General features: G+C 37.7%; 1 protein-coding gene across 2 annotated transcripts in view; it reads left to right on the plus strand.

The window, feature by feature from the left end:
• The window catches only part of Hnf4g (hepatocyte nuclear factor 4 gamma), a 141,304-nt gene extending 117,448 nt beyond the window's left edge, over positions 1 to 23,856 (plus strand). For both annotated transcript variants that reach the window (XM_048420346.3, XM_048420344.3), the window contains 9 exons: positions 72 to 243; positions 3,763 to 3,857; positions 6,630 to 6,736; positions 8,256 to 8,411; positions 11,270 to 11,357; positions 15,172 to 15,324; positions 15,442 to 15,678; positions 16,676 to 16,798; positions 21,204 to 23,856. In XM_048420346.3, the coding sequence (XP_048276303.3) occupies positions 98 to 243; positions 3,763 to 3,857; positions 6,630 to 6,736; positions 8,256 to 8,411; positions 11,270 to 11,357; positions 15,172 to 15,324; positions 15,442 to 15,678; positions 16,676 to 16,798; positions 21,204 to 21,325 (1,227 nt within the window). In that variant the 5' untranslated portion in view covers positions 72 to 97 and the 3' untranslated portion in view covers positions 21,326 to 23,856. The remainder of the gene's footprint in view (positions 1 to 71; positions 244 to 3,762; positions 3,858 to 6,629; positions 6,737 to 8,255; positions 8,412 to 11,269; positions 11,358 to 15,171; positions 15,325 to 15,441; positions 15,679 to 16,675; positions 16,799 to 21,203) is intronic.
• The last annotated feature ends 1,479 nt before the right edge of the window (positions 23,857 to 25,335 follow it).

A 25,335-nucleotide genomic window follows, 5' to 3' on the forward strand; every position in this document is an offset into this window, starting at 1 on the left:
GACGTCCAAGTAAGCAGTAGGGCACTGTGCTGCTGCCAGCTGCGTTAACTCTTCTCATCTTCCTTCAACAGACAGTTCTGCCCCCGAGACCACAAGTATGAATACCAGCGACAGTGGTGTCAACTGTCTGTGTGCCATCTGTGGGGACAGAGCAACAGGGAAGCATTACGGGGCATCCAGCTGTGATGGTTGCAAGGGATTTTTCAGGCGCAGCATTCGGAAAAGTCACGTTTATTCCTGCAGGTATTGGAGCGCTCATTTTTGCAGTTTTCTTCATTACGAAATGAAGAGATTACGTGATGAAGTCCTTCATCACGAGGATGGCAGGAAAGTAAATCAAGTGCTTCCATGTCTCGGTAACTCTGAACAAAACTGCCAAGCTTCAAAGAGTGTGTTACTGTAGATGCAGTCCACGTCCACACCGGTAGTTCCATGCTATGGACAATTTGAAACCTGTAAATGTGTATAAAGACATTCGTATACCTACCACCCAGTTTCGAGCAATATAGTTGAAGCCTCCAGGGGACACCTCCCTGGCCATTCTGTCATTCTCTTCAGTGTTACAGGGGCAACTACCATCGAGAATTTAGTACTAATCTTTTCCTTGTGTCTCTTTATTGTTTTATCACATTTCATATGCCACTAAACAGTTTTTAAATCCGCTTAAGAAGTTCCTTAAGGTGTGTAGATTGATTTTTTAATTTTTCTTTCAGACTCAATACATCCTCGATCTTTAAGAACAAAATTATAAAATTACAGATGATCTTGTAATTTACAACTCAAACGGTGAAATTTAATTTTCACTTCAAACTACTTCTCATGTTAAATTTTTCATAACTGACAGTGCTTTTTCTAAATCTTGTTTAATTACTTGATGTGTCCATACATTCCTACTAGTCTTTTTGCTATTACCCAGTCAATATCATAGACCAGTTTAAGTATTTATCCTGAATGATTTCTACGATAATTCTTGAATATATATTGTTTAGGTTGAACTTGAGCTTTTGACCCAACTCACTGACTTTAACTTAAGAAGGAGTATGTTAACCTTGAAGGAACTAGAAAAAATAAATAAATAAAAATAAGAACTTATTCTATCAGTAATAGACATTATCACTTATTGTCACTGTTACTGTTTGGTTGGAATAGAGATTAAATTTGGGTCCCTTCACATGCTAGCCAAATTGTCTACATCTCTAGTCCTGCAATGCTGTTCTAAAAATAAGTTGGGCATTTGAGAATTACAAGTCTGGCAACATTTTGCTTTTCAAGTTGTAATAAAAGTTAATACATAACTCCACTAATATTCACCTGGTGTCTTGTAATATTTGCAGGGGAATTTGATGTAAGTTTATAAAAATATATATCATCCACTTTTGAAATCTGACAAAGAAAAGAACATTTTGATGGTATTGTGTTTGTACACATGAACATTCCATAGCTAAACATGAATCATCTTCTCCACCAAACACATCTTTACTATGGTTACCTGATACACATACAGTTCTTCACGTTAGTATCTAAGGAACAAAGCAGCATAGAGGTTCCATGGTTTGGAGTCATGTGCACCATTAAAAGTAAAACACATCTCCATGAAAAGTGATGGTTCTGACAGTGATCTGATGACTTGCACATTTCCTCTATGCGGCAGGCAGGGAAGAATAGCTCCCAGAAAAATTTCTGAGGTTTGCTAGTTCCTTAGAACTAGGGCTGGGACTTTTGTCCCTTCTCACCATGTGTGCTGTCAGCTGGCTAAGATCCTTCACAGATTTTTTTATCAAGCAAGCTTTGTGATCTCTTTTTTAATTGTTATCATATGGATGCAAATTAAGACACTATAATGTCTTTTTAGTAAAGTTTGCTTGCCTCAAATGCATCCTATTTTTTTAGACTGATAAATTTTAATTTGGCTTTACCAGTCCTGTGATGCTGAAGCTGGCCTTTTCCTTCTAAAGTACTTAAATCTTCTACTTCAATACTGTATATAGAATATTTTCTATAACATTTTTCAACATTTCTGTGTCCTTGTTACACTGCAATTTCTTTTGATGGAAAATGTAGGCAGCACTCATATAGTCTGTACCTACATCAAGATCTTGAACGTGTTAGGAGCTTAGTAACATATGTTTCTTTTGTTGTTTTTGTTGTTTAATTAATGTTAACTAAATGTATTCTCCTTGTGATTTTTGGTCATTTGATTTCCTCCTTTGAGACTCTTTATCCCCATATATATATATATATATATATATATATATATATATATATATATATATATATATATATTTAAAAAATGTGGCTCGTCTTTTCTTACTCTGAGAGCACAGTTTATTTGTTGCCTTATTCTAATTCAATGTTGAATTGTTGCCCACAAATTTTTGTTTTTTGCTGCCCACACATTTTAATAGACCACAAAATACATTTTGCATTCCACATCATTTGCTAATCATCTGTAAGGAATGAGGCAATAGCATCACATGTAACCAGGGATTTAGAGTTTAGCACAAACAGAATTGTGTGACTACTGCTGTCATCAGTCAAGAGCAGCATTTAATTATGCTGTTAAGAAGTCCTCAATAGGGTATCCAACAGTTTCATCAACTCTACGACAGTGTGAGGAACCTGCTATTCTGCTTTCTGTTTCTGTAGATTTGTCCTCTTTGGACACTACATTAATGAACCATGCACTATGGGCCTTTGGTATCACCTTTATTGGATGTGTTTTCAGTCAACAGTGATTGAATACTGTCCATCAACAGTGTAGCATGTCTGTTGGTGCTTCATTCTTACTTACTAACAGATACTACTGTTCCATCGTCTGGGATTTTTATCTGCTCAGAACTCTAACATTTTCCTCACTAAAAGTGTTACTTTCTGGCCGTGGTGACACATGTCTTCAATCCCAGCACTCAGGAGGCAGAGGTAGGCAGATCTCTGTGAGTTCGAGGCCAGCATGGTCTACAGAGCAAGTTCCAGGACAGGCTAAAAAGCTACATAGAGAAATCCTGCCTTGAAAAAAGCATAAAAAAATGCTACACTAGATATAGATTTTCCCCCCATTTTGGGGGGTATGTGCAATAGCATGGAACTGCTGTTTCCTATGTGTAGACGTTGGTTTTTTTTAAAGTTCACAAAGCATTCTTCCAAAACAGCACAAGCATTTAATATTCTATCCCATAGTGTCTAAGGGTTTCAATATTTTTTTACATCTTCATCTACTAATGTACCACCCCCATCCTCGGATTTTTTTAATAGAGAATAAACTGATACATCATTAAGAAGTTACATTCTCAGTGCCCTTCTTAATAGTCTGTAATTTGATAATTGGAGTAAATCTAAATCTATCTTGATGTCATTTAAAACTCATAGAATAAAAACATTTAAAGAGAAAAACCACATAACTGTAAAAGCTCTGAATCATGATACATTGTCCACTGTTCTGAAATTGTTAGCAATAAACACCAAAAATTTATACGACAAAGATTTTAAAACTGGGTTTGACTTTCATGACTCATAATTATATACATCAGCCCAAAATGACGTAGTCATTCAGTTTTATGTTAGTATGAAGAATGTTTGAGAGGGGAGCTGTGTATTGCCATGTATGTGCTGACCATGAGACTTTCAATTTTTAGGGAATTACTTTTCTACATGCTTTAGGGTGAGCCTGGTTGCCTGTACTGACTTAAAGTCTGATTGTTGGCAGACGGGGTTTCTTTGATAAACAGTGGTTTTCTGTGAGCTAATATGTGCTTCCTGCTACAGGTTCAGTCGCCAATGTGTTGTTGACAAGGATAAAAGAAATCAATGCCGATACTGTCGATTACGAAAGTGCTTTAGAGCAGGAATGAAGAAAGAAGGTAACAGTAATAATAAAAATGATGATGATGATTGTTAACATTATCGATGAAAATTGATAACAATGTGCAAGAATTCTCAATAATCACATCACCTACCTATAAGCTCTGATTTCCCTCAATATATTAATGGGGAATCTGTCAGAGTTCCTAGAGAAGAAGAATTTAGTTGGTTGTGCAGTGAGTCAGTGGTAGAGCTAGTGTTTATCTGTTTCTGACACCACTCACTACATAGGCAAAACCTATAGATCTTAAAATCTGAAGACTAAAGCTATGGATGTATTGTATACACAGTTTTCATTCTTAGTCACAACTGGGTATATTTATTTATCTCATGAACATCAACTACATCTTTTTATACATTCCTCCATTTGAAAATATCCATGGACATTGCTGCTTCAAATACTGTTCCAGGTGCTGAGATTTTAATTGTGAACTCGATAGACAAAGTAATCCTCCATCTTGAAAATTTTATATTCTATTCAGTAGAAGAAGCGGTGCAGATATGGGTTTAGTATGTCTTGTTTTATTTCCATCAGTTAAGTAATCTCATTCTATCTTTTCCCATTCTGATACATTTAGAGATGAGAGTGTTACACATCTCAACATCTGGCAGACTTAGCAGCTGTAAGAGTTTTTGCCTGTAGTTTATTGAGTGCCTCTTTCTGGCACATGCAAAGAGCTGTTTTCAACAAGTATATTACAAACTTAAAAAATAAAGTTAAATCTAATCATGATGCCGTAGAAGTAAGAAACATAAGGAATCCACCTCAGACATAGCTCTTTTTCTCTTAACTCAATAATTTAAAATTATGGAAATTTTGTTAGCTGTTATTATGTTGCTAATCTAAAAAGAATATTACAAAAGTAGAGTTCACTAAATTAAAGAGGCAATTTCTCCTTTAACAAATGACATAGCTAATGTCCTAAGAGCTACATTAGGTTGAAAGAAATAATTGCACAATTTATCAAATATCTTTTTGACTTATTACCTAATACCAATCTTTACCTTATAAATTATAAGCAATATCAAGTCTGCATTTCCCTTTTGAGTCTTACAATTTATGAAATAAAATTACCTTTGAAAACAGTGAAATTACATCTTCTAATGTTCATAAAATGATGTGTTTTGATTTTATTAAATAGATTGAAAAGTAACTTTTGAGTTTCAAAACTGATGCATCTCACTCTTCAATAAACACAAAAAACACATCTAATTAATTAAGTGGAGACAGAAATGTGAATTCATGTAAAACATGAGAGTAGTAAATATATTGTAAATATTTATGATATATTTATGATATATTTATGATATATTTCAGCATTTTTATAGTTTGATCATATGAATGAAGAGTAACTTAGTTTTCATCTCTCATGTGTATTTCCACATTAGTGGAAAATAATTTTAAAAAATGAGCTATTAGTAAGTATGATTTTTAATATAAAATGTTAAATATTTGATCCACCCTAATGATGTCTCTTTTAGACAAAAGCCCTCTATTTTTGTTTGCTAATTAAACAGGGTCATTAGCTGCCATTTTTAGGTCTCTGTGACATTGATGTAGAAATTGTTGAATTTCTCTGTTGGAAAAAACTTTGGTGATTTGATATCATGATCCTTCCTTCCTTCCTTCCTTCCTTTCTTCCTTCCTTCCTTCCTTCCTTCCTTCCTTCCTTCCTTCCTTCCTTCCTTCTTTTCTGTTTTTTGGTTTTGGTTTTCCAAGACAAGGTTTCTCTGTATCTTTGGAGTTTATCCTGGAACTTGCTCTGTAGACCAGGCTGGATTTGAACTCACAGAGATCCACCTGTCTCTGCCTCCCGAGTGCTGGGATTAAAGATGTGTACCACCACTGCCCAGCCAATATCAACATATTTCTAACAGATTTAATGAAAGAATTGATTGACCTAAATAATCAAGGGACTATAGGTCTTGTTTTTTTCTTTTGTCTTTGGTTAATGGAAGTTCATTTTACGTTCTTATTTTTGAAATTTAACTTTGATACCTGACATTTTTATTTGAATATTTATGCAAATTTATGGGGTCATGCTTGCTTTTTTCCCTTATGCTTAAAAATTAAGTTTTAATAATAGTTTTGGACATGTGCATAATTATTCTTTTCTCTATGAATCAAGGAAACAGGTCTACCTCTCTCAGACATTTTATATAATGTAAGAGATGATTTAATATTTCTGAGAAGCAGGTATTCAGGTCTCTGTCTTCTAGATGGATACCTCAAGTTGTGCATTGATTTTTGAAGCTAACATCTGTAAACATTGCTTTGTAGAAGGTCACAGGTTTGCTTAAGCCATCTTAACTAAAATAAAATTACTCTGCCTTATGGTAGGTGTTTTATGGTTAAAAGAAATGGGAATTTCAGAAACTATGACTCACTCATTTCTGACAGTGACTTATCTTTGACCTGGCCAACCTGGCAGGCAATGTTCCTTCTCTAGCTACCTTACAGCTTTATTAACTGTGAGAGAATAAGAAGCCATCTTATTAAAAACAGCATTTCTAAAATGGGTGGCCCAAAACTTCCCAACATACACTCCATCACAAATTCTAAGCGACTCCTTTTTATGAGTGCTGGTGACAAACTTGCCTATTTCTACTTTTAAAAGTAGTTCAAAAAGAAAATAAAAAGGCAGTCTTACTTTTTACATTTTGCCTTTTGAAAGACCATGTCTGAACTTCTGTAATTTTCCTTATTCCTAGCTGTATATCCTAGCCCATAGTAGAGATCTCACTAATAGCATCTGTAATTTTTTCCTTAGCTGTGCAAAATGAACGTGACAGAATAAGCACCAGAAGAAGTACCTTTGATGGCAGCAACATCCCTTCCATAAACACTCTGGCACAAGCTGAAGTTCGGTCTCGCCAGGTACCCACCACACCTCAGCATTGGCTCCATTCAATAGAATCCAATGTCTGCTGATGCAAAGTGCTGTAATCTGAGCTCACTGTTTGGGGCTCAGTGCTAAAGTTAACCTAGACAGGCTCCGACACATCATTTTGAACATAGTAGAACTGTTGACTTAGTTTTGAATTTTGTTGAGCAAGACCCTATCTTAAATTGTTTGACTCTTTATTTATGAGGCTGAGTAAAAATAAACCATGATGCTCTAGTGACAATATTTTAGTCTAGTTGAATGTGTGAAATCAAGTGCTCTAATTTTGAAGGAATTTGCCGTCAGAACTTCTTCCCTTAAAATTTATTCCTGAACTCAAAAAGTCAACTCCCTACCTCCTTAAGGAAGAGGTGTTTTATGAGAATTAAAGGTAGAATTCTCAAAATGGGGAAGAAAGTAAATCATTATTTTCAAATTTTAGAATAAGAATATCAGGTATAAAGTTAAAGCGGTAAGTCATTCCTTTTACATATAAAAACCAACCATTTAGGAGTCTGTCATATAATCTTTTGAAGAGAGTATGTTTTATCATTGCCTTTATTGGAAATGTTCAGGGTGCTTGTCCATGACAAAGCAAATTATGAAATAGCTAAGTAGTTAATCAGGTCCTGTAAGGAGGCAGTGAGTCTACTTTCATTCTTGATAACGCCAGAGTAATATGATGAGGCTGACATCCCATTATCATCGCTATTACTTGCAGATTACTTGATGATCCAATAAAGCATTTAGAAAATGACTTAAAGGGGAATGGTGAGGAAACATCTGGGTTCACGTGAAAAAGACACGCATATATACACACGTACGCGTGTAAAATTAATATTAATTTTACAAAACTTTGATTAGGTAGTTTGCCTTCTCATGAAACAGCATTTTAAGTAGCGTTTGTATTTTCATACAGTTGAAAGTCGTGTGCAATTTAAAAATGATTATCATTATGTGTCAAACATTTCACCATTGCCTAGTCAAAAGGTTGTTTCTTAATTTTATTTTTACAGCCTTATGTTTAATGTAGTATCATAAATATTTCTAGTTTCTTCCCTAAATATTTCACAGATTTTATAAATTTTATTCACTAGCTATTTTAATTAAAGATGGACTTACTTTAATTAAAGATGGACTGACTTAGTAAGAATGTGAGTTTTAATTAAAAATAAAATCACAGTATTTTTTTCTTGTGGTTACTATCAATTTCTTTAGATAACCAGGCTGAACTACAAAATTCCTCAAAAAGCCTAACCTGGTTTACAGATTTAGTATTTAAAATAAAATTATGCTCTCAGAGTGTGGATTTATATACACATATTTTCAAATTAACTTTAAGCCAAGAATGATTTTAGTTTTCAAATTAAAGATGTTTAATATATATAAAAGTACTATGATAATGGTAATTTTTGCGTCCTTGCTTTTTACTTTATAAATATAGGAGGAGAAAGTTAATGGGCTATCCAGTAGTTTCAATGATGGCTGAGTACAATGTTCTGTTAACCTTAGATCTCAGCCCCAAGCCCCAGTGCAAGTGCTGACATAAACCTGAAGAGAATTGCAAGTATCAGTGATGTCTGTGAGTCTATGAAGCAGCAGCTCCTGGTCTTGGTGGAATGGGCCAAGTACATCCCTGCCTTCTGCGAGCTGCCCTTGGATGACCAGGTATGACTTAGAGGAGACCATGGCTCCCTTAGAAAGTGCTTTGGATAGTTGCTAAGCACTGGTCTTTAATTTTATTTCTAATTTAGTATGCTAAGCAGTAGGTGGACTACTTTGTGAGTCAAACATGGGTTTTTTCCTCATCTTTTCACCTCCTTATTCCATCCGGAGACAGGAGTGTCTGGTGTCTATTGTCAGGCTTTGTTAAGAATATTGATTGGTTAAGAGTTGATCAAGTAATTATCTGTAGTCTTGGGGTTTAAATATTTACATGAGAAGGAAGAACAAATAGCAAATAACCACACTCATGCTGTTTTCTGGCTGTTAGAGAAGTCAATGTTTGGTAAGTTAGAGGAAGGAGGTGGTGCGCTGTACTGTCTTGAGTTCCCTGAAGGTCCCTAATTAGAATCTTCAGAAATGCCTGGGAACTCCTTCCCACAGCGCTGAAATCTACAAAGAAAAGCAAAATAAGATATAATCTTCTTTCCTAACATATGCATTTTTAAACTTGATGTACTTATATTAAGAAATTTAATTAATTATTCGAAGCTTGGATTTTCTCATTAGCATATAAGGATTCGTTTGGATTCGAGTCACTTTGAATTTTCTTTCTAAAGAGTGTACACCTGTCCATAGATAAAAATAGTCTTAAAATCTCTGATTCTTTCACACTAAAAGTGTTAATCAAACTAAGAGTTTAAGCCAGTGTGTGTGTCTACACCCTCTGACCAATGCAGTCACTGACACAGAAAACCACAACAAAAATAAGAAAATGCAAGGGTGATTGTGTAAAAATCAAGAGAGAGGGAAATAGTCACACACCAGGACAGAGCAGAACCATCAGAGGAAGGCAGCCGCTATAGTTCTAACACCAGGACAGAGCAGAACCGTCAGAGGAAGGCAGCAGCTACAGTTCTAAGATGGCATTTTACTTGGTGACAGGAAAAAGTTCCATGAAAACTGAACTCCCTCTTGCAGTGTTTTGTAACTCCCTTCCTGGAGTGAGTCACAGTTATGGACGTGTCGTAAAGATAGCTTGGCTCATGAGATTATGCCAGAGTGAATGATGCTAAATTGCTAAAACCTGCCAGTCTCACCCCAGGCCATATAAGCAGGGCTGTGTTATTTATCAGCTTCATATTTTTATTACCTTTCGTTTAAAAACCTGCTGACTTACATATAAAGACATTGGTTGAAATATTGGGAAATTGGAGACCAGTAACTAGTTTAAAAGTCTTTGTTTACTGCTCATTAATATTAACAACATAACATTAGTAGTTACGGTTGGGGAATGTTATCTGTGAGGCACTGGGGAATGAACTCTCAAATGTGTGATCAATCATGCTGTTCCATTTAATTCCTTTAGGAGCTCTGTGGGGTAGGTGCTATCTCCATTTTACAGTTCCTGAAACTGGACCTCAGATCAGTTTATCCCATCCATAAATCCAGGAGATGACTATTTATTAGGAAACTACTGATTTCAGTTAGGTTCTGAGGGGATCCTGCAGTAAAAGTGCAGATTGCTTCACTGGTCTCATAAACCTTGTGGCCTATTTGGCAGAGATTGACAATAAAAAATATGCACACGGTAGGAGTAAGTTGACTCCAGGTGGAGATAAGTTCTATGAAATTCCATAAAATGGAGCAGGATGCATTGAAGGATGAGCAGGGCTGGGATGGAAAGACGTAGAGGGAGGAAGCCGAGAAGACATCCTCCAAGAACAGAATGGCAGGGACCAAGGTCGAGGAGAAGAATCCTGAGCACGAGAACCCTGTGCTCAAAGGTTCTCAGGCAGGTGGAGCAGCGTGAACAGGGAGTGCTGCGAGATAAAGCAGGGCCAGGGCAGGCGGCAGAGGAGGGAATGTCTGATCACCTCATGTCACCTGGGAGGCCACAACCGAGAAATCTGCATTTGCTTTCAAGGACAATATGAAGCCACTGGGAAGTTTTTAGCCGAGGTGTACTGATTTAGCTTCTCATAGACACGTATGAGAAGATGCCTCAGCTAGGGAAGTAATAGAGAAGCTAAAAACAGCCACTGAGTTTGCTGGAGTGGTCCAGGAAACAAGTGACAGCCTAGACCAGGGTGGAAATCATAGAGAAGCAAAACTGTGGATGGATTGGGTTTAGATTTTAATCAACATCATTCAATAATTGGAGAACACTCCAAATGGACTCCTGTTGAGATGCAAACAATCTCATCTGGATAATGGCACCATTTACTACTGCGCAAAGGATGTAGGAGAAACAGTTGCTTGGGATGAGCTACACTAATCTTGTTTCCTCTGAAGGCTCAGCACACAGCTGAGTGTAAGAATGAAGCTCTGTCCGATGCTCACCGCTGTCGATCAGACACCCAACCTAGAAACAGGCAGGAGCCAATCAGCTTCCCTTCTTCTTTGCCAGCCTATGGCTTGCTTTTGTTTATATAATTTATTATTTGCAGGAAATCATGTTTGTACATATTTGTACATAATTCTCGGGGCTACATTTGGCAATTCATTTATGTATGAAAACAAAGGAAATCCCAATCTATTAGTAAATGTATGTTGGGTTAAACAGGAACACAAGGCGCAGGCCACCAAGCTGGGCTGTGAAGTCAAGTCTGCTCCATTCTATTTGCCTTAAAAACAGAAGATCCGTTTTTCTCTGCTACCCCAGGGCAAATGTTTCTGAGGTGCTAAGAGCAAAACCTAGAAAACCTCATCATTTTAAGTATGAATGAATATTGTATGCTAGAAAAAAAGGCAGAAAAGGAGGCAGGCATAAGGAACACTGCAAGTTAATCAGACTCACCTTGTACTGTCTATTAATCATTATATTTTATAATTAATTGTTAAACTTCAAAACTTTCTTTAAGGTGGCCCTGCTGAGAGCTCACGCAGGTGAACACTTACTGCTTGGAGCTACAAAGAGATCCATGATGTATAAAGATATTTTGCTTTTGGGTAAGATTTTTTTAAAGAAGAAAGTATGCCTATTTTCTAGATATGATGTGTGGGCTCTATTCTGCATGTACAAAGCACACAGTGGTGTTCTGTTTTAGAAGTGTGTGCCCTTTCTTATGTCCTCCCTCAGTTCTAGTGTGGGCTGTGGTATGTGTGCATATGTGTGTGTGCTCGTGCTTGTGTGAGTGTGTGTGTGAGTGTGTGTGTGTGTGTGTGTGTGTGTGTGTGTGTGGTGCCCTGGCCAATTAGAGAACAATTCTCTGTATCCCAGAAATAGAATCAGGTCCTCCTGCTTGGATGAAACCATCTTTACTCACTTGGCAGTCTTGCTGGCCCCATTTCTCTTTGTTTGGATTGAATGTAATTTCAGAATACTGTGACATGATGGGGAGACATTGAAATTTTAAAATGTGATAGAGATTTTACTCCATAATCTTGATGCTGACTTGCTAAAGAAATAACTATTTAAATGTCCAGTTATTGAATCCCCACGTCCTTTCATGATCTATCAGAGACTGCTTAGTAGGCTAGTATATACTCTTTTAAGGAACATATTTCTTTCCTGTGATCTTGTTGTTCACAATACACTATAAATTAATTGTATTAAAAATGGCGGGCAATGTCTGAAAACTACTGGTAGGTAGAATTGTAAGAATCAGCAAAAGTAGAACAGCTGTTGGGCGGTGGTGATGCATGCCTTTAATCTCAGCACTAGGGAGTCAGAGGTAGGTGTGTCTCTGTGAGTTCCAGGCCAGACTGGTCTACAGAGCTAGTTCCAGGATAGCCAGGGCTGTTACACAGAGAAACCCTGTCTCAAAAAAACTGGGGAAAAAAACCCAGTAGAAAAGAGTGAGAAGGGCAAAAAGACACAAGAAAACCCAGCGTTCTCCCTGGAGACTGTCTCAGTCCTGTCCCGCTAACTGAAAAGATTAGCTTCTGAGTCACATTTAAGTCCCAAATGTAAACGAATGGGACACGATGTAAGAGTACTAGGTATTTATTGAACATATACATTTATGAAATGCTCTGCTTTAAGTGCATTGTGCTAATATATACTCTCTCACTTATTCACTGAAGTACACCCTGCTATCTTGCTCATTCTGCAGTGAAGGAATAGATGAAGAGAATGTTTTGATCACAATGGAAAGTCAGGCAGCCAGGACCTAGAATTCTAAACCGTAATGGGGACAATAGAATGTGCCGTGGACCTCAACTAAACATGTTGGTTGCATTTCTACCAAACACTGCAAATTCTGTTCTTTCTGTAAATCTTTTTATAGTATAACCTGGAAAACAAGCATGTTGCACCTAATTTTTCATTAATAACTATGTCAACTGTTTTCACATGACAGAATTAAAATACTCACAAAGATAACTATATACAATGATAGGTATGTTTAGTTTGTGTGGCTGTGGTAATCATTTCTCTTTCCATGTATGTGTATATACGAGCATTACATTTGCACACTTTAAATATATACGATATTTTAGTCCCTCACACATCAAGGAAGCTGAGATTGGATCTGGGAGAAAGGTTAGCACTTCAGTGTTTGGATACATTGTGATATACAGAAATTTGGAAAAATACCTGAAACAATCAACTTAAAAGAAGGAATGGTGAGGCCAGGTATTGGTGGCTCACATCTTTAACCCCAGCCATCAGGAGGTAGAGGCAGGCACAACTTTGAGTTCAAGGCCAGCATGGTCTCCAGATCAAGTTCCAGGATGGTCACACTACCCAGAGAAACCCTGTCTTAAAATCCAACCTTCCAAACAAACAAAGGTGAAATGTTTACATGGCTCCCAGTTCCAGAGTTTTCCGTATATAGGTGCTTGGCCATGTTACTCTAGACCTGGGACAGCACAGAACACTGTGGCAGGTGTATTCTGCAGAGGACACTGTTCATATTAAAAAGAGAGAAATATAGTGTACATATACTCCCTTCAAAAGGACACCTTGAGGGCTGGAGAGATGACTCAGGGGTTGAGCATTAACTGTTCTTCCAGAGGACCGGAGTTTGATTCCTGGTACTCACAAGGTAGCTCAATGCTGTCTGTTGTTCCAGTTCAAGGTGACCTGACCTCCCTTTCCAGCTTCTGTGGGGACCTGGCACATATGTACTGCACAGAGAGACATGGACGCCAAACACTTGTGCCGGGGGAAAAATTAAATATTAAAAGGGCATATGTTCAGTGAACTAACGCCCTACCTGCCCTGTGGGCCTCAGTTTTAAAGGCTTTACTATTTCCCAGTGATGCTGTAAATTGCAGTTTAAAAATTCAATGTATAAGCCTTTGGGAGATATCCAAGATCCAAACAATAATGGTCACCTTTACCTACAGTGGGATAATTAAAAATATATCTTTTTATATAGTGCCAGGATATGTTTATTTTAAAAACTGTGATAATTATTTACCATATTATAGCCGGAGAATGTCTAAGATGGAAATATTTGGAGGGATTAGTTGGTCCTACTCTATTACATTTCCGAACTCCCTTGAACTCAGTTCAATAAATTGGCCAAGTCAGCTCTATGTAAAGCAACTAAGTGTCTTAGATAGGATTTCTATTACGGTGATAAAACACAGCCCAGAAGCTATGTGAGAGGAAAGCGTGTACTTTGCCTTCACTTCCACATGACTTCCTTCGTCATTGAAGGACGTCAGGGCAGGAGCTCAAGCAGAGCAGGGGCCTAGACACAGGAGCAGAGGCAGAGGCCATGAGGGATGCTGCCGATTGAGGCGCTTCTCATGGCTTGCTCAGCCTGCTCTGTTACAGAACCCAAGACCACCAGTTCAGAAATGGCACCACCCACACTGGGCTGGGCCCTCCCATATCAGTGACTAATTGAGAAAATACCCAATGGGTTTGCCTACAGCCAGATCTTACAGAGGTCTGTTTCAACTGAGGTCCCTTCTGCTCAGTTAACTCTAGCCTGAGTCAAACTGAAATTACAATCAGATGGCACAATAAGGAAGAATAGCCTGGGGCGATGGCTGAGGGGGTCAAGTTCTTCCCACATAATTGTGAAGAACTGAGAACAAATCCCCAAGACCTCTGTAACATCAGGTGTTATGACATGCATCTGTAGGCCCAGAACTTCTACTGGGAGAGGGCAGGCAAAACAGAGAGGTTCCCGGAATGCTCACAGGCCCACTAGCCTGGCATACAACATGGACCAACAAAGATACACTGGATTAAACAAAGTGCAAAGTGAAGGTGTCCTCTGACTTGTATGCATAGGCTGGGCTTATTGCAGACCAGTCCTCCCCCCACCCCATAGACACACAAATAAAAAAAGAATGAACCTGAAAAATGGAGTATACTATCTGTGAGGCAACTCATGACAATGCACGTGCTAATTCTCCCACGCTTAAGCTTGTTTAAACTGCATCTGATCCGTTCTTACTCTAAGAGCACCAAAGCATGCTGGCTTTAATCCACTGCTAGCAAGGAGGATTCTTTAGGATTTGTGTTCAGCTCGCTAATGAGCGAGGCACTAATAGAGGCCTGACACAGAGGAAGGCTAATCATTACCAGTCGATTCGCCCCTGTCAATTATTAGCTGGTTATGAGTCTGTACTCTTTGTTATCACCAGTGACGGAGGCTGTTAAAGCGCGCATGGGCACATTATCGTTATCAATACTCTGAGTGTTCTGATGTTCTCGCCTGACTAAGTCAGTGCCACGGGAAGGTGCAATACCTAACACAGTCCATGCCACGGGACACCATTTTGCACACCAGTACATAAAAAGGCAAACAGCGTTCAACAGGCCAGTAGAGAAAGTGGTTAATTCTTCATTTTCTTTCAGGAAACAACTACGTCATTCACCGTAACAGCTGTGAAGTCGAAGTCAGCCGTGTGGCTAACCGAGTCCTCGATGAGCTGGTTAGACCCTTCCAAGAGATCCAGATAGACGACAATGAGTATGCGTGTTTGAAGGCCATTGTGTTCTTTGACCCAGGTGTGTTTTCAAAACTGTGAGGATTAGCCTGTGTAGCGTGATACTTAAAGGATCCTTTTCCATCTTAGAGTCTCCGGTCTGCCGACCTAAGCGTGTCTGTGTCTGTTCCCTCACCAGATGCAAAGGGCCTCAGTGACCCTGCGAAGATTAAGAACATGCGGTTCCAGGTCCAGATCAGCCTGGAGGATTATATCAACGACAGGCAGTACGACTCCCGGGGCAGGTTCGGGGAGCTGCTTCTGCTCTTGCCCACCCTGCAGAGCATCACCTGGCAGATGATCGAGCAAATTCAGTTCGTCAAACTGTTCGGCATGGTCAAAATTGACAATCTCCTCCAGGAGATGTTGCTGGGCGGTGAGTGCACTGCCGCACTTTCTTAGCGCTTAGCTTTACTTCCAACACATGCGCAAGAGCGGGGTGCCCCTTTATTTCCTTTGGCCTAGAGTTACTTCATTAGTTTGAGGTTCCCATTCATCCCTGCATTGGTCTTCTAACAGGGCATACAAAAACTAGTTTGCTACACTTAGAAAGTCTATACAACGTGAGGAAAAGAAAAGATCTTGAACAGATTACGATACCCGTCTTCCCTAGCCATTCGCTTTTGGGCCCGGCCTCTTTGACTTCAATCCTCGGACTCTTCTTCCATGTGCGCTAACTAGAATGCATTCCCGCTTTGAGGGCTTTGAGAAGTATGGATTCTTTCAGGGTTTTGAGAAGTTTGGATCCTTTTGACTTTCACTTCCTTAAAAGTCTAAAAACAAAGAAATTGCTGCTTAACCCACATACGAATCAAATGACTGAAAAATGAACATTTTGCCCCTGAAGGAATTAACTGACATAAACTCGTACAAGAAGAAAATGCTACTTCAGGGTTGCAATAAATGTCGGGAATAAGTTAAGGCATCGTTATTTTATGTTCTGGTTTAGATTAAATTTCCTTGGAAAGTCACTATATGTATTTTTAGTTTTCTACTACTTAATGTGTTCCTAATGTTATCTTTCTGAAATAAAAGTTGTTCATGCCATTAGGGTGAATCCAAATACTATAAACTTGAGGTAAGTGATTCTTGGAATTGCCTTAACAATAGGCAGAAAACCTAATGATTGCAGGAAACAGCACACAAGGTCCATTATTAATACGCAATATTATGATATAGCATTTGTTTCTCCAACGCACCATGAAAGCTGACATTGTCTTTACCATGGAGGTAGCGCTTTGCATTTGTTTCTGAATTTTTCAAATGTACTTTGGAAATAGTAGCATTTAAACTATCATTGGAAACATGCATGCAGCATGCATGTGAAGCCACAGAAAATGTCGCTAATGCAAGCATTCTTACGTCTTCCGTAGGTGCTGCCAACGATGGAAACCATCTCCATCACCCAATGCACCCCCATTTGTCTCAGGATCCACTAACTGGGCAAACAATACTTTTAGGTCCCATGTCCACATTGGTTCATACAGACCAAATCTGTAAGTATCTGAAGAAATCTCCAGCTGTAACATCTCTTAACTTTAGTTATTTGGGGAAATTATAACTTAGGATAGGAAACGCCTAGTTTCCAGGAACTGTACATCTTAGATGGGATTTCCTCCACACTAGTTAGATGTATGAGACTTAAATACTCAGATCATTATTTACTCTCTCTAGGTATGAGTTTGAATCCCAAACTGAAGTTGTAAAAACTTAAATTTTTTCTATTCTTTAAGTCTGGGCAACATAGGGCACACAGATCGTGTCTGTCTTGGTGTTGGTGTGGGGCCATGCAAACAGCCATTAAATGGAAACTAAACCAACAAATTTTAATAAACAATGGGCCAATAATGGTTGTTCATGACCTGTAAAATTGGTAAAATACCAAAAGCTCTTCACTACAGATAGGAAATGTATTAAGAAATTGAAAATATAAACGTGATATAAGGGATCAGAAACAGTGAGAAGTAACACATAATTTTGTTGTTAAAAATATAACAGGCTAGTTTGAGCATTCCTTGCTGCCTTCTTACATTAGAAGGAGTCACTAGGATTTGTGGGACCGGAGAGAATGGAGCCTGTAAGTGAGGTGGACTACATTATGTCATAGCCAACTTTACTCAAAGTCTGGACAATTTATACTGTGAAGGTTAAGAAAGGTCGCCTAAGAAAAGTTCTCCTGAGTTCAAACTGATACAATCACAAGGACAAGACACATGTGGCAAAAACACATTTTTCTATACAAAGAATAATACTTTAAACATTGAATTGAATAACAATAACAGGCAATAGTGAGTACCCTGAATTAAATCCACTCCCATCTTCTCCACTCGGAGGAGCACAAAAGAGATTCCAAGAACAATTCCTTGTTATGAAGAGGCTGAAGTCACCAGACTCTTGTCTTGTTTTCTTAGAGTATTCACACAGTCACTCAGGGTTCTCCTCAGAGGACTTCCTTCCTGGACCATGTCCCAGCAGAAAGGAAACATTTTGTGTGAATTGTGGTCAGTTTTACCCCTTCAGAAGATTGAACCAGCTTTTCACATCGTATCTTTTCCATGTTCAATGTCCCGATGTAGCTGTGCAAATTTGCTCATTAGAACTTTTTTCTTTGCTGATTTCACGTCCATTGCTTTTTGTTAAATCAAAGTTTCTCTCACTTACACAGACAAGTATTTCTTCCTAAGTTCCTAGATGCATGGTTATAGCCTTGAACAACAGTAATATCTGCAGAGCTGTTTCTGCCATCGTCCTGTGTAGACTTGAATTTCAATTTCCAGCATTATTGTGTATTATTTCTTCATTGCTTATTATTGCTGCTGGTCAGTTCTTTCAATTATCTAATTTCGTGAATGGTTACCTGACTTCATTATTGTGGGGACAAGAAAGAAAACAACTACATGTTGTGTCACTTACCTAAGCTAAACAAAAGATGTCAGTGGCCCATCACAGACAGAGAGATGCATTGTGATCAGTGGCTGATCACAACAGCATCTGTTAATTAGGAAGTGGTTTCTAGATGGAAGATTGAGACTGAGTTTTGTTTACGCAGGTATTCGTGGGTATTGTAAGTTACCATGGTAACTAGATTTTTAAATCATGTTGTTAACAGAGTAGTGCATTTTAACTAAGCTATGGTAACTAGAATTGCAGCAAATAATAACTGTGCAAAATGAGGCTACTTAAGAAAATTCTTTAGAATTCAAAAAATACTGTTAAGTGTTGTTATAAGTTGTTGGTGGCCATGTTAACCATACATTGTTGTAGGGTTAATGCAGGTTTGACTTTTAAATGTTACTCTGGGGATAAAGAGTCTATTTAATGTGACATCTAGATTGATTGGTTAATCATCTGTGAATCAGTGTTCATCACTATGGCGGGAACTAAGAGGGACTGACTGCTCACCAGAAAAGATTAGTTTTGGTGCCTGGTTTCAGTGCTTTCATTATGTGCTTGCTACACCCACTCTGAAGGGAGAATGACAAGACAACTTAGCAGACAGGGCTTAGTGCAGTAGAACTTCGCCTTTCATGGCAGCCGAGAAGCAGAGAATGAGAGACAGGAATGGGGAATGCACAAACACTTTCCAGAGGCATTCCCCAAAGATCTACTTCCAGCTGAAATTTCCACCACTCCCAAGGCACCACCAATTTGGGCTAAGCCATCCAAATGTTGTCTGAGGAAAATGCCTCATATCAATACATAAAGCAATGCTTATGAATTTGTACCTATTAATCCAAAATTTACTTTTCATCTGTTTTCTTTTAATATCAAACCAGGTAATGCACTTCACTGGCTTTTGTTATAGTGATATAATTTTATGCACATTTGCATTGCCTAATGAATATACAATAGTCTTTAATAACTATTTATAATGTTACATGGCCCATGTAATTTCACATTTTGGGAGTTCCACTTGACTGGAAAGTTTAGGTCAGAGAATGGTCTGTTATCATTCTGTCCTTTAGAAATGAGCATTTGTGTCGATTTTATTGTCACGTACTTTATTGGCATCGTTGATGGTGCCAAAGACAAAGAAAAGCCATAAAAAATCTATACATGCTAGAAATAAGATGGGGCATTTAAATTACACTTTTTATTACCAAACATTAATTGAGTAAAATAATGGATATATAATATTTTAACACATCTGTGTAAACAATGTTAATAATGTTCACCCATACATTGCTCTCTCTCATCCTCTTGTAATGCTATATTTTATTTCATAAATCTTAAGGACAGATAAAAGGAGAGCCCAACACCATGTCAAAAAGGCTGTAGAATTCTGTCGCTTGGAAACTGGTTATTTATAAACTAGAAAATAAAACACATTAAGCATTAAGCATCGTAGGCATCAGTTGGGAGAGTCTAAAAACTTGACTGGATGTAGATTCTTTCACCTTAACAATGTTGGTGTCCTGCATGTAGAAATCACATCCTCACTACTTCCATTGTTTTCTTCCTGTTCAGAACCACGTATATGAAACTCGCTTGTAAAGGAAACCTTGAGTGTCTCGTGCTTGCTTGGAACTGTTTGTATTATGTGCAAAGCGAGACGTTAAACATCAACTTTAAAAAAAAAAAATCAGTGTTTTTCTTTGGTTTTTATGGAAGATCCCTAAAATTTTAAAACTGCTCTATTTGTCAAGGAATAATTTGAGTAGCAAATTTCTAGTCAAACAAGCCACATTAAAGAGAGACATACATAGATCTAGTCTACATGGGAAGTAGAAAAAGACAAGATCTCCAGAGTAAATTGGGAGCATGGGGACCTTAGGAGAGAGTTGAAAGGGAGGGGAGAGGCAGGGAGGGGAGCAGAGAAAAAGGTATAGCTCAATAAAAATTTTAAAAAATTCTGCTTTTTGTGGTGCAGTAGTTGCACATGCTTTTTATCCTAGCACTCGAGAGGCAAAGACAGTCAGATCTCTGTGAGTTCGAGGCCAGCCTGATCTACAAGAACTAGTTTCAGGATAGGCTCCAAAGGTACAGAGAAACCCGGTCTTGGGATAAAAATATGCCATTTTTGAAGTAATTACTAATCCATACTTAGCAATAATATAAGGTATTAAAGAATAACAGCCATAAGGAGCTTGTCCTTGTTTTTATATGCATTCTTTAAATACTGAAAAACCTATGAAGTTTATAATGCGAGTAAATATTTAATACTAATTCTATCATATATTTTGTTTTCTAAAGTTAAAGATATCATAGATTTTATTTTACAATATACTAAAATTTCATGATAGGAAGGAATACTTTCCTACTCAAAGTATTCAAACTACATTTCAGAAAAATTTTCAATTCAATTTTTTATATTCAATTACTTTCTATTCGATTATGCAGGTTTGCTCTTAGAATTGAAGGGGAAGGAGCAGTCCAGCTCAATTGTAATAGGATTGTAAAGCAACACACTAGCATGCTCCAGAGGTTATGGGCTGCAGCTTAGATTTCAAAACTCTTGAAAAGCAACTGAACTTTAATTTTAGATCATCTAAAATGTATAGAATGCAAGCCACATATATTTTCATTTTATACATGTCTTGACTGGAGATGTTATGAGGATTACTTTTTTTCTAATTGTTGGGATATATTAACATTGTAATAATTGTCTTTAGTAACTTTTTTCTTCTGAGTGTGTAGGAGAACATATGAAAGGTAGGAAACATCTTGAAGTGAGAACAGATTGCTTAGCATGCTTGTCTATCATTGTTTAGCTCTATGGGGGAAGGGAGGATGAGTATCTCACCATTAGTGTATCAGTGGCCTGATAATTCATTCTAAACATCAATGCTTTACATGTGACCTTTTCCTCAAAATATAATAATGCCTATTGACATTCTGTAGGACCTTGTGTGGTGCGGCAGACTGATGGCTAACATACACTATTCTGTGTTTCCTTTTCAGCAACTCCGGAAACCCCACTCCCTTCCCCACCCCAGGGCTCTGGACAAGAACAGTACAAAATCACTGCGAACCAAGCGTCTGTCATTTCACACCAGTCCCTCTCTAAACAAAAGCAGTTGTGAGAATGTGCTTGCTTCTGAATGGTACTGTGTAAATGTGAAACATATTGCTCTTGAAATGTCTCAGGATGGTACTTTTGCCAACTTTTAGGCAAGGCTTGCTTCTCCATGGTGCTGTTGTAAGGTGGTATCCTAGTTTCTTGTTTGTAACCACATTATGCTTATGTTTCTGTAAAGTAAAGCTTTCACATGCAACCTCTGTATATTTTAATTTGAAGGTTTTTTTTATAGTGTATTGTTTTCAACTATTCCTGCACTGTGCCCAAGCTACTGGGATCTTATGTATGGCTTTCATTTTTTTTCATAATATTAATTTAAATCTGTAAATAATTGCTTTGTTGTAATGTGATGCAGAATTAAATGTTCTTATTGGTTAAAAGTAGATCAGCAACACTACGTAATATAAAAATAAACTAATTATTTTAAAAAATAAATTGTAAACTTGAAGATTAGAGAAGGTTAGTAGCAGCTGTTAAATAGAGCATTTCTTGAAAGGATAACATGTCAGGGCCTTCTGCTGCCTACAGCAAATGTTTCTATGTTAACTTCAGAGAAGTAATGCCATTTTAAGGATGACTGGATATTCTCTGCAATGTGACTAAATTTGAAGAGGTCTGCTAAGGGAAGGCATGTTGCTTCTTTTAGTGATGATACAAGCCAAAGTAAAACAAAGTAATGCCAAACAATGGCTCAATATAAAGGGGAATTTATGTCTCACTCTTAGGAAATATGGAAAGCAACTCATTCATTAGACCTTGACACATGCCCACACCAGCTCCCTGGGAAACCAGGAGAGTCTTTCTATATGAAGCTGTGTCAGTCAGCTCAAGTTATACAACTCTGGGAGAAAGGACACTGAGAAACATGTTTTTGAACACGTTTTGCAAACCTAGATCTGGTTGGTTTTAATGAAATTGGGTAATAGTGTGTTTTTAAAAATATACATGTGCTGAATATGAAAAATTATTTGCCACAGTGCTCATGAATGAAGGTAATGAGTACACAGCTGCTTACAGCATTTTCACAGAGGGTAAGAAATCGGTTTTGTACCTTTGCTGTCATCACATCTATCCCTATAACACTAAAGAAGATAAAAACTGGACAAGATTGGTTTTGATGTCTTTAGGGGAATTTGCAACATAGGAATATACTGAACATCTAATTCTAGACTAAAAAGGAGCCCCAACTAGCTGAGTTTGCCTACATCTGGAATTTATTTTCAAGGCATTAATCATAGGACACCTCACGAAAAAGCAATAGCCCCGCCTCTGTGTGCACTCGCTCTCCTTCTCCCAGTCTTTCTTGTTCTTTCCCTTTCATAGTTACAGAAGTAGCAAAATGGTTGAATACATAAATATAAATATTATTATATAAATATGTAAAACTGAATATATCTCAAAAGATAAAAAGCATCCAAAGTTGTAAGATTTTTGATTAAGGTTTCCCACGGACTTTCCCAGTTTCTCAGATCATGAGTCATTGTTTCCACCTTTCTAGTGGTACAAGGACCATTTTCATTGAACTAACTTGGCTCTAAAAGTGAAGTAGTATGACATCTATCAGCGCTTTCATAGAATCAACCTTATTTCTTCAAGTGCAACAACCCTTGTAAACTAAAATATAACATTGAGTGAGTGAGGGGGAAGACAAAGAGAAAGAGGACTTCTTTAATTCTTAATATTTTGAAAATTTACTCTTGTTCCATAAAACAAGGAAGTAACTAAGTCTCATGAGTATAAATATCATTTGTAGGTTTTGTTTCATTGTTTAATGTTATTCTCTGGAAAAAAAAAAAACTAGTCTCCCTGGGCCACTATAAGAAAATACCATATACTGGGAAGAGTAAACAACAGAAATTTATTTCTCATTGCTGTGCATGTTAGGAAGCCCACGAGCAAAGAATTATCAGATTCTCACTCTGCTCTATAGATGGTTATTTGTGAGACTACTCTCAGGGACCACTTTTGTAAGAAGGCTCTGCCCTCGTGACTCTTCACCTTCCAGTATCCCATCTCTGCACAGCATCATACATTTGACTGTGTAGCAACGTGGGTGAGGAGGCATTTGGGCATTCAGACCATAGCAAATCATCTAAAAACACAGAATATAAAGTTTATATTTTGGTGAATAATGTGTTCATAAAAATTTAAGAAAAAGTTATGTTTTAGAAACTACTGCTAATAATTTTGTTTTGATAACTATTGTCAGGGAATTTGTAATATAGTATTTTTATACATCAAGTTGCCAGAAATGGTGGACAAAGAACTGATGTTTTCAATGTATTATCATGATATTGTTAAGAAAAGTCATTGCTTTTATAAAATATACTTTTTCAGGTGACAGATATAAATAATTTATTGTGAGATAACAATTCATTTTATAAATGCAAAATTATTTTTTATAAATTTCATTGCTGAAAATCAGAAATGAGTAACTTTTTAAATGTTGAATTACAGTGAGATTAAAGTATTTCTAAACTGTGACGCCTGTTTTACTGAGCTTTCTAAATAAAAACTGAGAAAATATAGCTAAAATGGGATGCTTCATTAGTATTTAAAACTATTTTTATCACTTTGGAAATACATTGCCATTTGTATTGTCAGTGTGTTATATTGCTATGGAGTGGTCTTTAGGCAAAAAGTTTGATTTTTAGCACAGATATACATACATACACACACATATATATGTGTATATACCTCTATTTGTATACCTGGGTTTGGTTTCTAATTTGGTACCAGTAATTGACAAATATGTCCAAAATAGCCTACTGCTAATCTAGTGTGTTAGTCTTTTCAGTTTCTGTGATGAATCACAAAAACCAAGGCAATTTATTGAAGAAATAGTTCATTTGTGCTTTTTGTTCCAAAGCAATGAGTCCATTACCATGTCAGTAGGGGAAGCAGCAGGCATGTGACAAGCATAACCTCTGTAGTAGCATACTTGCAGCTTGAACTGCAGCCATGAAGCTGAATAAGCAAAACTAAAGACTACCCAAATCCTCTCTAAAGACATACTTCCTCCAGCAAGTCCACCTTCCAAAATCTACCCAAATAGTCCCCCAACTAGGGACCAGTTATTCAAAAACCCCAGTCAGTGGGGGGAGGGAATGGGCATCTAATTAAAACCATTACACCTTAAAGATGTTGGGTGTGAAGTTTATAAATTTTGATGACCAATGTGATGGTTAATTTTGATTGTAAAATACACAGTGCCTAGAATCACCTAGAGGCAAATCTCTGGATACACCTGAGAGACTCCATACATCAGGTCATCATCTGGGCACACCTGAGAAAGATAACATGAATTAGATCAACCTCTGGTCACATCTGAGAGAGACTCCATAGATTGGGTCATCCTTTAGACACACATGAGAGAGATTCCATGGATTAGGTCAGCCTCTGGTCACACCTGGGAGAGACTCCATGGATTAGGTAATCTTCTGGACACACATGAGAGAAATACCATGAATTAGGGCAACCTCTGGTCATACCTGAGAGAGATTCCATGGATTAGGTCATCTTCTGGACACACACGAGAGAGATACCATGGATTGTGTCAACCTCTGAATACACATGGGAGAGACTCCATGGGTTAGGTTATCCTCTGGACACACGTGAGCTGAGAATGAGATTTCTCTGTGAAAGCACTGCCTATGTTACAGAATTGTCATGGTCAACATACCCTGCCCCCTACCCTAAACTCTCCAGCTAAAAGCCTAGATGAGGCTTTCCTTCCCCAAACTGCCCTTCCCTATGTAACCCAGCCATTTAAGTTACTCAGTCCCTTTGGCCTCTTGGTCTCTGAGTTCCCAAGTACTCTCTTGTTCCATTTCTCTGCTTTTTCTTTCTTGCTCTTCTTCTGGCCCTCACCACATGGCCTGGTTCAGTGTAGGCTCTTCCAGATGCAGCATCCATTCCTCATATTACCATAAGCCTTCTCATTACCCATACCCAGTGACAGTCAGGTTCTCTTTTTTTTTCATTCACTTGGTGCTAAAACCATAGAAATCTCAT

The sequence above is a fragment of the Myodes glareolus genome, chromosome 16 (assembly GCF_982192425.1).
Source record: "Myodes glareolus chromosome 16, mMyoGla1.1, whole genome shotgun sequence".
NCBI classification, from domain to species: domain Eukaryota; kingdom Metazoa; phylum Chordata; class Mammalia; order Rodentia; family Cricetidae; genus Myodes; species Myodes glareolus.